Source organism: Gekko japonicus, unplaced genomic scaffold (genome assembly GCF_001447785.1).
Source record: "Gekko japonicus isolate JY-2015 unplaced genomic scaffold, Gekko_japonicus_V1.1 scaffold1325, whole genome shotgun sequence".
NCBI classification, from domain to species: domain Eukaryota; kingdom Metazoa; phylum Chordata; class Lepidosauria; order Squamata; family Gekkonidae; genus Gekko; species Gekko japonicus.
Genome location: NW_015165280.1, coordinates 13,119 through 27,214, shown reverse-complemented (window position 1 = coordinate 27,214; position 14,096 = coordinate 13,119). Strand labels below are relative to the sequence as shown.

The window sequence follows — 14,096 nt, the reverse complement described above, 5'->3', positions numbered from 1 at the left end:
GCTTCAAAATCTTAAAATGCAAAAAAATACCCCCCCAAAAAGCCACTACCCCTTTGCCTTTACTGCCTCTCAGCAAAGCACCTGATAGCAGTTGCTGTGAAAGCACTTTCTAGTGTATGACTTCTAAAAACCCAGAAGGAAACACAAGAGCTGCTCTGAATGGCTATTGTGTATATATGAGTCACTGAAGAAAATACATGAACCTCAAGTAATCCCTTTCAGTCATCAGTTTTGCCTTTTTCATGTATAGGCTGAGTCTCAAGAGCACTCGTGATTGAAACTCTATTGCTAACTCCATATTCTGCCCAATTTATAATAATCCTTGTGTTCTATTTGTAGCCATCATATTAACATAGCAGCTTTCCTTTTATTTGTTCGAGATTATGCAGGGTATATTAGACAGTCAGCACTAAACCCAACACAACATACAATTTAAGACATGTCATAACAACCTACAGATTTAATAGGCTTCCCAAACAATGTCTGTATACTGCAACAAACACAGGGGTTCAACCTACTAGCTTGGCGAACAATAATCAGTAGTGCCAGATAAATCTCTTTAAAAAACCCAAACATCACATAATGCCTAAGTGTTACAGAAATGAGTGTTTCTTTGGTGTCATTCATCAACCACCAGCAATACTACACAAAACATGCTATCTTGAGGCTTGTAGATTACCCTGCACAAAACCGGTTCTAGGGCAGGGGTGCTCTTAAAGCAACTCATTCAAAATACATAAAAAGAGAGATCACACATTGTGTCAAACAGTATGCAGAGAATTTTGCTAGAACTTGTACATCACAACAGTCTCCACACACCCTTCCGCATCAAGTAATAGTTTTCAATCCTACTGACTCAACTCTATTAGTAATGTAAACTGTCAGCCTTTTTGTAAAAATTGATACTCATTTTCAGGTACCACTACGTGACCTCTAGTAATTCGCATCTCCAGGTGAAATCATGTACCACTGATACGTTCCAGTAAAGTTTACCCTTCCCAGCAGCTGGTTGCCTCAGACCAAATACAAAACTGACTCATCTGAACTTTCTGAAGCATTCAATTTCTCAACAAATTCCAGGGGTAGCAAAAACAAATGGGAGTCTAGTGGTATCCTAACGATGAATATGTTTGTATGCTGTCATATCAAGAAAAACGTGAACAGAAGGGTTAAAGGGGCCATAAAGCACAGGAAATATAGGGTGAGATGTAAAATTTAATAAAGAAAAGTACAGACACCATTTACAACAACAGTAATTGGCAAGCTTCCTAGTTTTGCTAAGCTAGCAAACACCTGCAATGGCTAAAGAAATCCAGATTTTGTTTAACCAGTTAACACTTGTAGCGTGAGAAATTCCTAGTTCTTCTGAGCCCTCAGGAGACAGTGTCAAACAACAAATTCTAATTCAGGAGTTTCACACTAGAGTTATCATTGGAAGTTCTTTTGGGTGGACAACAGAGACTTGTATTTCATATTAATGACATCGTTGTGGTTACCCTCATGGTCCCACAGTATACAAATATATTCATGGCTAACCACCACAAACATCTCTCCTGTACCTGAGATTCACTAATAATGCTTTCATCAGCTGGATCCACAAGAAGGATGCTCTCAAGGGATTCCTCCAGGACTTCAAAAACTTTCACCCCACCATCAACCTGATCCTGGACCAGTCCACATAACAAGTCTATTTTCAGGACACCGCTGTTCAATTACATAATGGACGCATAAGCACTACTTTGTAATGAAAACTCACGAACTGCTACATATGTCTAAATGCTTCCAGCCAGGGCTTTTTTCTGGGGGAACATGCCAGAATGGAGTTCCAGAACCTCTTCAACAATTTTTTTAAAAAAATGTTCAAAAGTTAATGATTTTTCAGTATACAGACTGAAAACTTCATTTCCCTCTTGAGAGTTCCGCCACCTCTTTTTCCAAAAAACAAAGCCCTGGTTCCAGCTATCACCTTGAGCACACCAAGCAATTGGTTGTCTACAGCCAATGTTATAACACTACATTACAACAACATTTGCTTTAACACAGCTGCATTCCTGGGTTTACAACAGCAAGTCTTGGGATGGAAATATCCACCTGAAGTCGTAAAACATGGTTTGACAAGCCAAGAAATAGTTCACTACAAGACAGGCCCCAAAGAGTTAACAACAGAACACCAGTGGCTGTCACCTACAACTCCCAGCTCAAATTAGCCCAATGCACCATCCAAGACCCCTCGGACAGCACATATTCAACCAGTGCTACGTGAGCTGCACTGGCTTCCAGTGGAACATCGGATCAGGATCAAGGTTCTGTTTTTGAACTTTAAGGCCCTTAGCAGTCAGGGATCTACATATCTTCGGGACCGCCTCTCCCAGTATGCCCCTGGAAGAGTGCTACACTCGGGAAATAAGAACTTCCTGGTGGTCCGCAGCCCGAGAGAAGCCCTTTTTCAGCCCTGGCCCCTGCCTGGTGGAACGCTCTGCCAGAAGACATCCGTGCCCTGCGGGAAATATTACCCTTCCGCAGTTCATGCAAGGCAGAGATGTTTCGCCGGGCCTTCGGTTGAAGACAGCGATGGGGTGTCATTTGGCACTCTTACACAAGTCCCCATCCTCCATAACCCCTCCCCCTAGGAAGGCTGGGGAGTTGGAATTCTTTCCGCCATCTCATATAGACTGTTTTCTGCTATCTCATATATGCTGTCTGTATGTATTGGTATCTTAATTTAGTTTTAAACTGAGATTTGTATATTTATTTTGTTGTAAGATGCCCTGAGTCCTGTTTGTAGGGAAGAGTGGCCTAGTAAATCTAATTTAATAAATAAATAAATAAAATAAGATGCACAGTCTATCCTGGAGATACGGCTTATGTGGCCTTTTCTCATTGATACGCATCCCCCACCCACTAAAATAGCTTCTTATAAACAGTGTGCCATTGAATAGCAACATAAACCCAGGGACCAGACACTACAGGAAACCCAGATGCCAACTCTGTCCCCCATATTCACTGGACAATACTGTAACAGCAGCCATACTATCTTGGACTTATCCCTCCTCATCCTCCAATGTGATATCTGCTCTTTACACAGGACAAATAGAACAGTCTCTAAACAAAAGAATAAGTGAACATAAATATGACAAATTAAGTGGCATATTTAAAAAAGCAATGTCCAGAAACCAGTAGGGGAATATTTCAATATCTATGGGGGACCTGAAAGTCACCATTCTCTAGCAAAACAATTTAAAAGGAGAATTCAAGTGGGAAATGGCTGAGTTAGAATTCAGAACACTGATACCTTCTTAAATAAGTTTTAATATGGGATTCTGCCATCATTACAGCATCAAATGGCTTAGCAAATGTGGGCATATTGCCATTGAGAATCGTCTTTATACTGTCACTGATTACATTTGAGTTTCACATAATTATGTCTCAACCTGTATTTCCTGCATTTCATGGCCCTTTGACCCTGGTGTCACAATTTCCCCAGGGATACATGCAACTTCCTTATTTGCATACAAGGACACATTGTGAACAATATAATAATATTTCAAGAATTTTCATGTCAACATTTTCTACATTGTTATATACACAGGATCACCCAGATATGACTTTTACAGCCAAATACTATGCCGAGTTACTTCAGTCTAAACCTGAGAATTTTTTCCCCCTGCTCTGACCTGGATAGCCCAGGCTAGCCCAATCTCATTGGATCTCGGAAGCTAAGTAGGATCGGCCTTGGTGAGTATTCGGATGGGAGACCACTACAGAAGTCTAGGGTTCCTATGCAGAGGCAGGCAATGGCAAACCACCTCTGAACATCTCTTGCTCTGAAAACCCCATGGGACTGCTATAAGTCAGCTGTGATTTGATGGCAAAAAAGGGCCAGATTTTAATTAATGGGTGTAGACTGGAGCTGTACTGTTACAGTGCAATCCTAAACAGCGTTGCACCATTTTAAATTCACCAAAGTCAATGAGATTAGCCTACCCAGAACCCTCTAAGCTGTGGAGTCTTGTGAGCAAAAATTCTACTTTGTGAGCTACTGGCATTAAAGTTGTGAGCAAGCGATTTGGCTGCTGAATAAATTAGTTTGCTCTGGAGCCATCCTTCCTGAGCTAGGACAAAAACGTGTGAGCCAGAGGCTAAAAAACTGTGAGCTACCTCACACTAACTCAGCTTAGGGGGAACACTGCCCAGAACTCTACTCAGGCTTGCTCAATGGGACTTACTCCCAGGAAAGTGTTCTTAGGATTGCATTGTTAATCTCCTAGACCAATAGGGTATTTCTACATCAAAGGCCCCGTTCACACGGAGCAGAAGCCACGCTAAATAGACGGAAGAGAGGCGGAGTTACCTGGCACGATCACACGGCAACATCTGGGGAGCGTAGAGCTCCCGTGGTTGAACTGTGGCGAACCGCCGATAAAACGGAGCAAAAAACTAGTACCTCGGAGGTACTAGTTTCCGGAAACTGCGGGGCAAGGGCGGGCGTCTGATCGCGTTTCCGGTGGCATCCGGCGCCCGTCCATGTCCCCTTGCGAAGAAGATTTTTTTTTTCCCCCAAGTCTCCGTGGTTGCGCATAAGCACTCAACGGAGCATGCGCATTCGTAGTGTACACAAAAAAGAAACCCAGTTCGCCGCGCCGCGCGCTTCTTCGTTGCGCGCAGGCATGTGTTGTGATCGACGCCTCTCCGTAACCACGGAAGCTCCACGGTCCCTCCACAGAACCTCGACAGGAGGTATGATCACTTTACTGCGTGTTAGTTTGCCCCGGGCCAAACAGCCACACTTCTCCCCCGCAGTTTCCTTGCCGTGTGACCGGGGCCAAAAATGATTATATACAAAATTCACTATTCAAGATCCATTTACTCTTACCTGATAAAGCCGAAGAAGTGTCTCCAATGCTAGATTCCGATCCAGACAAACCAAGAAGTCTAAAAATATCTAGTTCTGTGTTCGCTCCACTATCGGTGTCAGATGACTGCTTTTAAAATAAATTTAATGACAGCATTAGATTCCCAACAATGTTGAATCCATAAAGTTACTTTTTCACGATTTGTTCTCTCCGGGATGCATTCAGGCATTACAAACAAGCCCCCAAACGGTTTGTGACACGGACTAACTTCAAATCAATGAGCTTGTAGTGCTTCCCTTCTTCCTCTTGCATACAGAACTACAATGGAATATTTCCTGCTTAAAGAAATCTTTAGTTTAACCACAATTTGCTGCGATGTCCAAATGTGGGTACATTAATGAACTAAGATTTGTTTCTTAACCACTAACTAGGACTCTTAGCCATGATGTGATCCTGGTTTAGCATCCCAGTTACTGTCAAAGATACAACCCCTTATTCATTACACCTGTGCAGAGTTCAATCAAAAACGAAATTAGGAAATCTCTGATGCATAAGGAGAGGGGATGGGGGTAAGAGGTCACAGGGAACATACAAGGTCTAGGGTTTGAGGCTTGATTACATCATGAACAACATGTGGTTGGGGACATCTGAATACAACCTCTTTCTTAAAAGAAATTTTGCTAAAAAAAATATTCAGCGGCTAGGCTATGAAGCAAAATGCCATTTTAATGAAGTCACTATAATTTTTTAATACATTTACAATTTGTGCCTATATTTGCAGAATATGTTTTCCGAAGAACAGCATATGAGGCTCCATCTGGAAAATGCAACACTCAAAAAAAGAATGTTGCAAAATAAACATTTACATGCATACTACTTGAACAATTAAATATCAGTAGAGTACAGATTTGTTTTACAACGTATTTTGGGGGGAAGCTACTCCCAGAATGAATGTCTTCTTACGGGCTCTGAGTAGAGATGCCATGAAAGTCTGTAACTATCTGGTAACTGTTTATACAAACTTGCCCATTATTACAACCGTTTTTTTTTGACAAAGGTCAGCTGCATTGCAAACTGCACTGTTTTCACTGGAACCTAAGAACATTAAGTGAGATTCTGTGCCAACATTTAGACAAAATGCTCAAAAGAAGCTGCCTTGCAGAATCTACAGAAATTAATTAGGATATTTATACCCAGATTTTCTCCTCAATGGAGGCCTGGTGTCATCATTCTCCCCTCCTTCATTTTGTCCTCACAATAACTACTCCTGGAGGTGGGTTAGATTGAGAAAGAGTGGCTGGCCCAAGGCCACCCAGCAAACGTCCAGGGAAAAGTGGGGATTCAAACCAGGGTCTCTCAGATCCTAGTCTGACACGCTAACTGCTACACCACACTGGCTCTAATGATAATGGCCTTATTCTCACTGAAATGCTAGCTCATTACTATATGATCAGACCACTTGATCAAGCAGCCTGTTATCTGATGAGCAACTTATGTAGTTTGCTGAAATCCTCTGAAACATTCCTCCAAATGTTTTAATTGGTTGTTATTCTTCGTCTAAATTCCTCTCTTGTTCCCAGATATATGTTTGTGTTCTGGAGGGTGGGGTGGTGGTGGAGTATAGTTTAATTCCCAACCAATCTCCCAAAGCTGGTAACATGGGGTGGACACAGGACAGGCAATTCCCAAAAAACAATATGATAATATGCATGCAATACAGCACCAACAGCATGTGTCCACCAACATTACAAGGTGACTGAGAAATCTCAGAAAAGGTCTCTCTGAATGGTTACCCAGGAAGCTTGTAAATATCAAGCCAACACTAAGTCACACTGAAAGAAGCCTGCCCCGTTACTGATTTATTCCTTATTTTTAAAGATTTATACCTTGCCTTTCGATAAATTGATCTTCAAGGCAACCTACAAATATAAAGAATCTACTACGAAAGTAGTAGAGATCAAAGCAATACAAGAAAGATGGCTTGATACAAAGTATACCTATTATGTGCCAAATAGAAGCAGATAAGACAACCATGAGAGATCACAGCTATCCTTACAGAAAATTCAACAACAAAAAAGACACTGTGATGTGATGCCAGAAACATTTGGTAAATCTTTGCAATGTTAAAACATTGTATAGCATTGTGATTGAAAAATTGTTATCTGGAGTATAATTTCTTCAAATTGTTATCACAAGCCTCAAGAATATAATTTCTTCAAATTGGGATAACAATTTGAAGAAATTATATTCTTGAGGCTTGTGATAACAATTTGAAGAAATTATACTCTTGAGGCTTGTAGAGAGCAGTGTACCAGCCTAATTCAGAAGGCTTTTGCATCTGTGTAGAAAAGAAGTTAAGGTCTGGCTTGCTCCCAGCATATTACTGAGCTACATCAAGACGCTAATACTTTGAAGAGAATTACTCCTGAGGAAGTACAGAGAGGCTCATCTTAAAATCATTACCCCATTAGTTGATAGGATACCTGGTCACATTAATACGAACAAAGCAAGACTTCACTGGCTTCTATCAGATAAGAATTCAGTCGCTGAGTTCTGTGCATTGATTCTTAGATTGCAGGAGTCGCATTTTAAAAGTTTTTAAATTTAGATTTTATTCTGTATATTATCTCTGTTTTTTCCCTTCTTTTTCATACTATGTTTCTATTGTATGCTGGTCTTAAGACCGTAATAATAAAACTAAACTAAACTAAACTACTCCTGAGGAAGAACTGGAACGAAATGAGCCTAAATCCACGTGCTCATTAAGAGATGAATGGACTTATCTTTGCTTATACAGATGAATGGACTTTTCCTTGCAATATTATAAATAATTTTTCAGTCACAATGCTATACAATGTTTTAACATGCAAAGATTTACTAAACATTTCCACCACCACATCACAGTGTCTGTTTCTTTGTTGTAATTTCATACAAAGTATGGCTCCTGGCTCACTTCAGGAGCCCTAGTCACAAGTTACAGTGAATGTACATACAATCCATGCAGAGTGCATATTTGTTTTTTCTTTATACATGCCTTGAGTAATTCTCATGTTACATTCAATGTATGTACAGGTGAATGTGTTATTTAAGCCCAACATTTATCCAGGTACTGGTCCCTGGTTTCATTTGCAAAATGGAAGCGCACAGATTCTTTCTTAAAAATAGGTGTACATACATGCGAGATATATGCGCATTCACTATAACACATGAACAGGGCTCAGGAGGTGGAGTGGAGCAGAATGATGCTAGGATGGGAAAGGAAACATGATGTTAAAGGGGAATGCTAGGAGAGGGAAGGAGACATGCTGTCTTCCCACCTCTCTGGTGTTCCCAGTGCTATTGCTGCTGTCCTTCAGAGGCAGTCTGCACAGAGGGAAACAACCATTCCAGAAATTGGGTTGCCAAGCAGCACCTGTTTAAACTGCCTAGTGTCTAGGACTTCTCTCCCAGGGGGAATAAGGCTTCTGGCTTGCCTCTTGGTAATGGAGAGGAATCAGCAGCACGTAACCTCTCTGCTGTTCCTGCTTCCATCATTATGGAGACCACTGTGCTTACGGACAACACAAGTTATAATCGCCTCTAGTTCCAAGTACAACCACGACGACACTCTGCATTTTGATGTTTGATGTATATAGTTATATAAATTGCACTGGATACCATCCATGAGAAAAAAAGGCTTTCTGGCAGTTCTGAATGCCACACTTACAGGCAAGGCATCACCGGTAGCATCATTGAAGAATTTGTCATAACATGGCTGCATGCTCTTCTGAAGGTAATTTTTCCATAAATTCCACAGAACTTCATCCTATCAGGAACAGTAAAATATGTTGGATTTGACCCAAAGGTGCCCTTCCAGAGGCACTTATGCAACAGCAGGTGAGATTTTAGCAAGCTTCCCCCTTGAGATATATGATAGCCCCGTCCACTTCCCTCCCTCAGAGGCAAGATTTTCCCTCCATTTTTCTTTGCCTTTACTGACTGAGCTGCCCTAGTAATGTGTTTTTTTCTTTGCTGAAGAACTCTGGCTGTCCCACCCTTTCACAGTATGATATTTGGACTATTGGCTCAGCCCAAGAACTTAAGGGAAGGAATGGGAGCCCCCTTTTACTTAAACCACTAAAAATGTCATTTGATAAGTTTTTATATTCAAAAATGACAAAATATTTTATTTAACATAGAAGGGAAAGCTCAGATGAAATCAGGGGTTAAAATGTCTCAGGTAAAACCAGTTACATGCAAAGACTTTAGTTCTTATGCTTCAGGCTAATGATTCTTAAGCTTTTTAGTCACTTAAATCTTTATGTTGAGAGGCTTTTGTTCCAGTGTTTTCCCCAAACACTTCAGTACACTTTCTATGAGTATTTTCTGACTCTTTTAGTGTCCAGAAGGCTAGTACCCTCTTTCCAGTATCCAAACCTCTTCTCTTGAAACACCAGAGAGGTCTCTAAAGGCAGTTTCTAACCACACCAGACCAGGGATCTCTGCACTCTCCAGAGCTAAGTCCCTGTTTAACTGGGTAGGGAATTTTCTTCTCTCTGTAGAAGATCTATCCCCTTTCCTTGGCCTGAATGGGAGTCTTTGCTTACTTAAAACTTCCTTGCCAACTTTCTCCCAGTTATCCTGTCTGTGTTAAACTGTGTTCTTGTTTATGTTACTGCTGGGAAGTCTCTTTTTCTGTGTTAAACTACTCTCAGCAAAGGCTGAAATCGGACTGTCAGTACTCAACTCAGCCAAGGTAGAAATCTGACTCTCCTCAGCATGCAGCTCTCAAGTCTATCTCTGCTCAGCTGATGCTAACCAATCAGATTGCTTGGAGCAGCCTGTCACTCAAGGCTGTCAGTTTCTTTGAAGAATTAATCCTTCACAGTCCTTTAGTTGTTTGTACAGCACTTCTGAGCTTCTTAAAAGTGCAGTCTGTCACAAGATACAGCCCCTGGCACAACACCCCATATTGCTCCTGGAGTTCTCCCACCCAACCATCAGGAGCAGTTTTAGATTGGTACGATCAAGGTTCAGAAAACGAAGAGGCAGGAGGTTCTGTTCCATGAATGGAGATCTCACTTGTGGTTCGTTGGATCTGACTTACAGTCCAACTTATGAAATCAATTTTGATATAAATAGGCTAGAAACATACAAAAATAGATCTCTGAATATGAATTTTCACCTACTCCTCACCTCCACTTAGTCCAAGTCAGGCAGTTCCTTATTAAAGGCCAGTCTAACCCATGTTGTTTTAGCACATTACATTGTGTTACATAGAATGGAATATGCTCCTTTTTGGTGATGTCAAAGACACGTTAGCATCTGCCCTTGGCACATACAGAGCAGTCAGGCCAACTTACTACATCTTCAGGTAAGGAATTTCATAGCTCTCCCCATTCTCACAGCTGTCATTATACCTTTAAATACTACACACACACAGGCATGTCTACAAAGCCCATCCTAATTCTGGAGTTCAGGTCAGGTAAATATCAGAAGCATGAGACCCTGTCCTGACAAGATCATCATCTAAAAAGAGACACAGAGAAAGATGAGGACGAAGTAAGGAAGGCAAAAAGAAAAATGCGGATGATGGCTTTTAGAAAAATTGCCTTCTGATCATCCTAGGTCCATCTTTCCCCTTAAAGAAAAAAATAATCACAATTTCCTCCTAATGCACATTTACATAGAGACAGTGCTCTTCCGTATTTTCACTGTGGGGGTAGAAGTCCTCTGTACTTTATGAGCTAAAGAAGAGAACGAGCAGTGCAATCCTCAACAGAGCTACACCCTTCTAATTCAACTGAAGACAGTGGGCTTAGAAGGGTGTAACTCTGCTTAGGATAAAACTGTAAGTCAGGAATAAGTCTCATGCACAGTCCGTTCAGGGGAGAGCACCATGAGGCCCGGTGTCTTCAGACTGCTGTTTAAAGGGAGGTGGAGGGAACATTTTCTTTCCCCAGGGACAATCTGAGAAATGTTGGAGAGCACTTAAAAAAGCTCCTATGAAATATTTTTTTGAATGAGTAAAATGTTTCTTAAGACAAGGATTTGCTAATTCAGAATGGATAACATGAAAGTTTTTATGTAAGACAATCTACACTTGCGGGGGTCTCAAACATATGACCCGCGGGCTGGAACCAGCCTGTCCAGGGCTCTTATCGGGCCCATGAGCAGTTTATAGCCAGATGACAGACGTTGTGCATTATGTCCCTGTATACTGTTCCAGTGCTAATGAGTAATGGGTGGTGGAGGTGGGAGGGTGGGCATCAGGGAGATACTTTAAGGAAATACTATAAGAAGGTTATGTTTAAAGTATGTTTGTATTTTGAGTACAAATAATACTGCTAATTGGATTTGCTTGTGACTTTTATAAAGTTCATATCTCCCGGACCTGGTGTTACATTTTATGGCACACATGGCCTGGCCCAACAAAATGAAATTTATGTCTGACCCGACCCTTGTAACAAATGAGTCTGACACCTCTGATCTACAGCATTAGACCTAGAGTTGGATCCCACAATCTCTGGATGCAAGGAATGCAGATTCCACCCCCACCCCACCGCATTCCCCCTCCACCAGCATTCATTTCCAACTCTGGGAATGTTTATTCCCATGGTTAAAAACACAAGAAGAGCCCTGCTAGATCAGACCAGTGGTACATCTAGTCCAGCATCTTGTCTTACACAGCGGCCAACCAGTTCCTCTGGAGGGCCAACAACAGGGCATAGAGGCTGAGACCTTCTCTTGATGTTGCCTCCTGACTTAGAGATTCAGAGGTTTAGTACCCCTGAACATGAAAGTTCCCCTCAGCCACCATGGCTAGTAGCCACTGATAGACTTATCCTCCATGAATCTATCTAATCCCCCTTTAAAGCAGTTTATTTCTGTGGCCATCCTCTGGCAGCAAATTCCACATTTTAATCAAATTTTGTGTAAAGAAGTATTTCATAGAATCAAAGAGATGAAAGGGACCTACAGGGTCATCAAGTCCAACACCCCTGCACAATGCAGGAAATTCACAACTACCTCCCCCCAACACCCACAGTGACCATGCCCAGAAGATGGCAAAAAACCTCTAGTATAACTGGTCAAACTGGCCTGGAGAAAATTGCTTCCTGACCCCAAAGTGGTGATCGGCATTTCCCTGGGTGTGTATTTCCTTTTGTCCACCCTGAACCTACTGCCCATCAGCTTCACTGGATCCCATAGAGTTCTAGTATTTTGGGAGAAGGAGAAAAATGTATCTTTGTTAACCCTCTCCACCCCATCCATAATTTTATAAACCTCTACCATGTCTCACGTGACCCATATGAGGAGCCATGCAGCTCAGGAAGCTGTGGTGAGGAAGGGAAGGGGACAAAATCACTCCCTTCTTCCATCAGCAGAGCTGCACTGATAGGAAAGGCAGGAAGGGCAGCCCCCCCCCCCAACCCACTCAGGTCCTGTGACTCTGGGAATAAGCCTTCCTGGGCTCAGAAAGGGTGGCTGGTAGGGAGGGAAACATAGGAAAGACCTGTGACCATCTGCACCTTCCAGGATCCAAACCCTAGAAACTATTTTCAGCAATATATTGATTAAATGCTAATAATTTTGGCGATAGTTAATATGCTATAAAGTGTTTAATGAGAACACATTATTCGAGAGTGTAGTGTTTTAAATATTACAGACTTTAACGTCATGTGCAAACATCCCAGTAGTCTTACTGTGACTATACGAAACTATCTGTCCAAATACAACACTTACTTTTGTTTACTACATATGCTAAGGTTTACGCAGTGACAGGGTATGGCCTTGTTGTTCTTTGCCACTAAAAAAAACAACAACTGATGGACATTCAGACTGGAGCACACCCAACTAAGAAGACTGAGAATGGGGTGGATAACCCTCTGCACATATGCATACACACACTTTTTAAAAAATATAAAAACAGCAAATAAAGTTCACATATAGCAGTTGTGTGATCACATTCCATCCTGTAGTGCAACAAGAGCAGTATTGTGAACCACATTTTCTGAACAACAAAATGCCATGGTCCGAGCACTTGGAAAATGCAATAATGCTGTATGGCAGGCCAGCCCAATCAGACTCCCACTACATTGGGGGGGGGGGTGGCCATGTACCAGCTGGCTAGATCGTAGGCGACTGGCCATGGGCAGCACACCCCACGAGGTGGAGGGAACCGCATTCATATTACAAAGGAATTTGCAAGGAGCTGAGGGGGGAAAGAGAGAATATTTGCCATGCCCCAGGTGGATGCACATGCTTGGGCATGCTTTAAAGGAAGTGGTGAGGTGAAGTCTGGGGTTGGACTCTCCCTGGGGTGGCGAGTGACATAACTCATCCCGCCCAACTGGGACTGCAACTTGGTAATGGCAGAGCCAAAGGAAAGAAAAAGTAAAAATATGTTTGCCAAGTGTTATCAACATGTCATAGATTCAGGTGGGTTAGCCATGCTGGTCTGAAGCAATACAACAAAGTTTGAGTCCACTTCAGAAGTGTGCATGCACATGACAGCTTATACCCAGAATTAAACTCTGTTGGTCTTGAAGGTGCCACTGGACTCAAACTTTGTTCTACATGTCAAGTACGTTCTCAGGTACCCAAAGAGTGAGACACAGCACTCACCCCCAGCCTCCTCTATGTCCAAGAGACAGCACACACTAATGCATAATCTGTGAGCTGCTCCTTACTTTAACACACAATGAAATCTTCAATTCAGTACTACCCATTTGCCTGTTGTACTGAGTTAGGTCAACATACCTTCATCTGTGAAGAAACACCTAAAGACTGCAGCGCTTCAGCTTGTTTCTGGAGTATGTATTGAAATCCTTCACAGATGTACCATTCCAACCCTTTCTCTAAAATTTAAAAGGACAACAGAACATTACAATTCTCAGCTTGCATCTGTCAATATCAAAAAAATACACCAATTAGGGTATTTGACCAAGAATAACTGACTAGCAAACTTGTCTAAAGAAGCTGCCATCACATGAGCTATTCTACCTGATTAGCTTTGGTTCAGTCTCCTATCTCCAGGAAGATCTCACATTCTAGACAGGTCATGGATTCCTAGACAGGAAACTGCTATACCACAATAGCTGCTAAACCAGATCCTTGCAACTAGTTACACAAACCAAAGGCCCTGCAAGAGAAGAAGGATCTTGCCCTCTGCACTTTCCTATTTCCTCCCATTCTCTACCATAAGGAAACCACAGTTTGCTTGTCACGGGGGGGGGGGGACCTTTGAAATACTGTGTGATG

General features: G+C 41.9%; 1 protein-coding gene across 1 annotated transcript in view; it reads right to left on the bottom strand.

Moving 5' to 3' along the window:
- Positions 1 to 14,096, bottom strand: part of TAF1B (TATA-box binding protein associated factor, RNA polymerase I, B) — a 67,527-nt gene that overhangs the window by 46,523 nt on the left and 6,908 nt on the right. The window contains exons 4-6 of the mRNA XM_015410303.1: positions 13,596 to 13,693; positions 8,560 to 8,658; positions 4,874 to 4,982 (exon numbers count right to left, since the gene is read on the bottom strand). Of these exons, the coding sequence (XP_015265789.1) occupies positions 4,874 to 4,982; positions 8,560 to 8,658; positions 13,596 to 13,693 (306 nt within the window). The remainder of the gene's footprint in view (positions 1 to 4,873; positions 4,983 to 8,559; positions 8,659 to 13,595; positions 13,694 to 14,096) is intronic.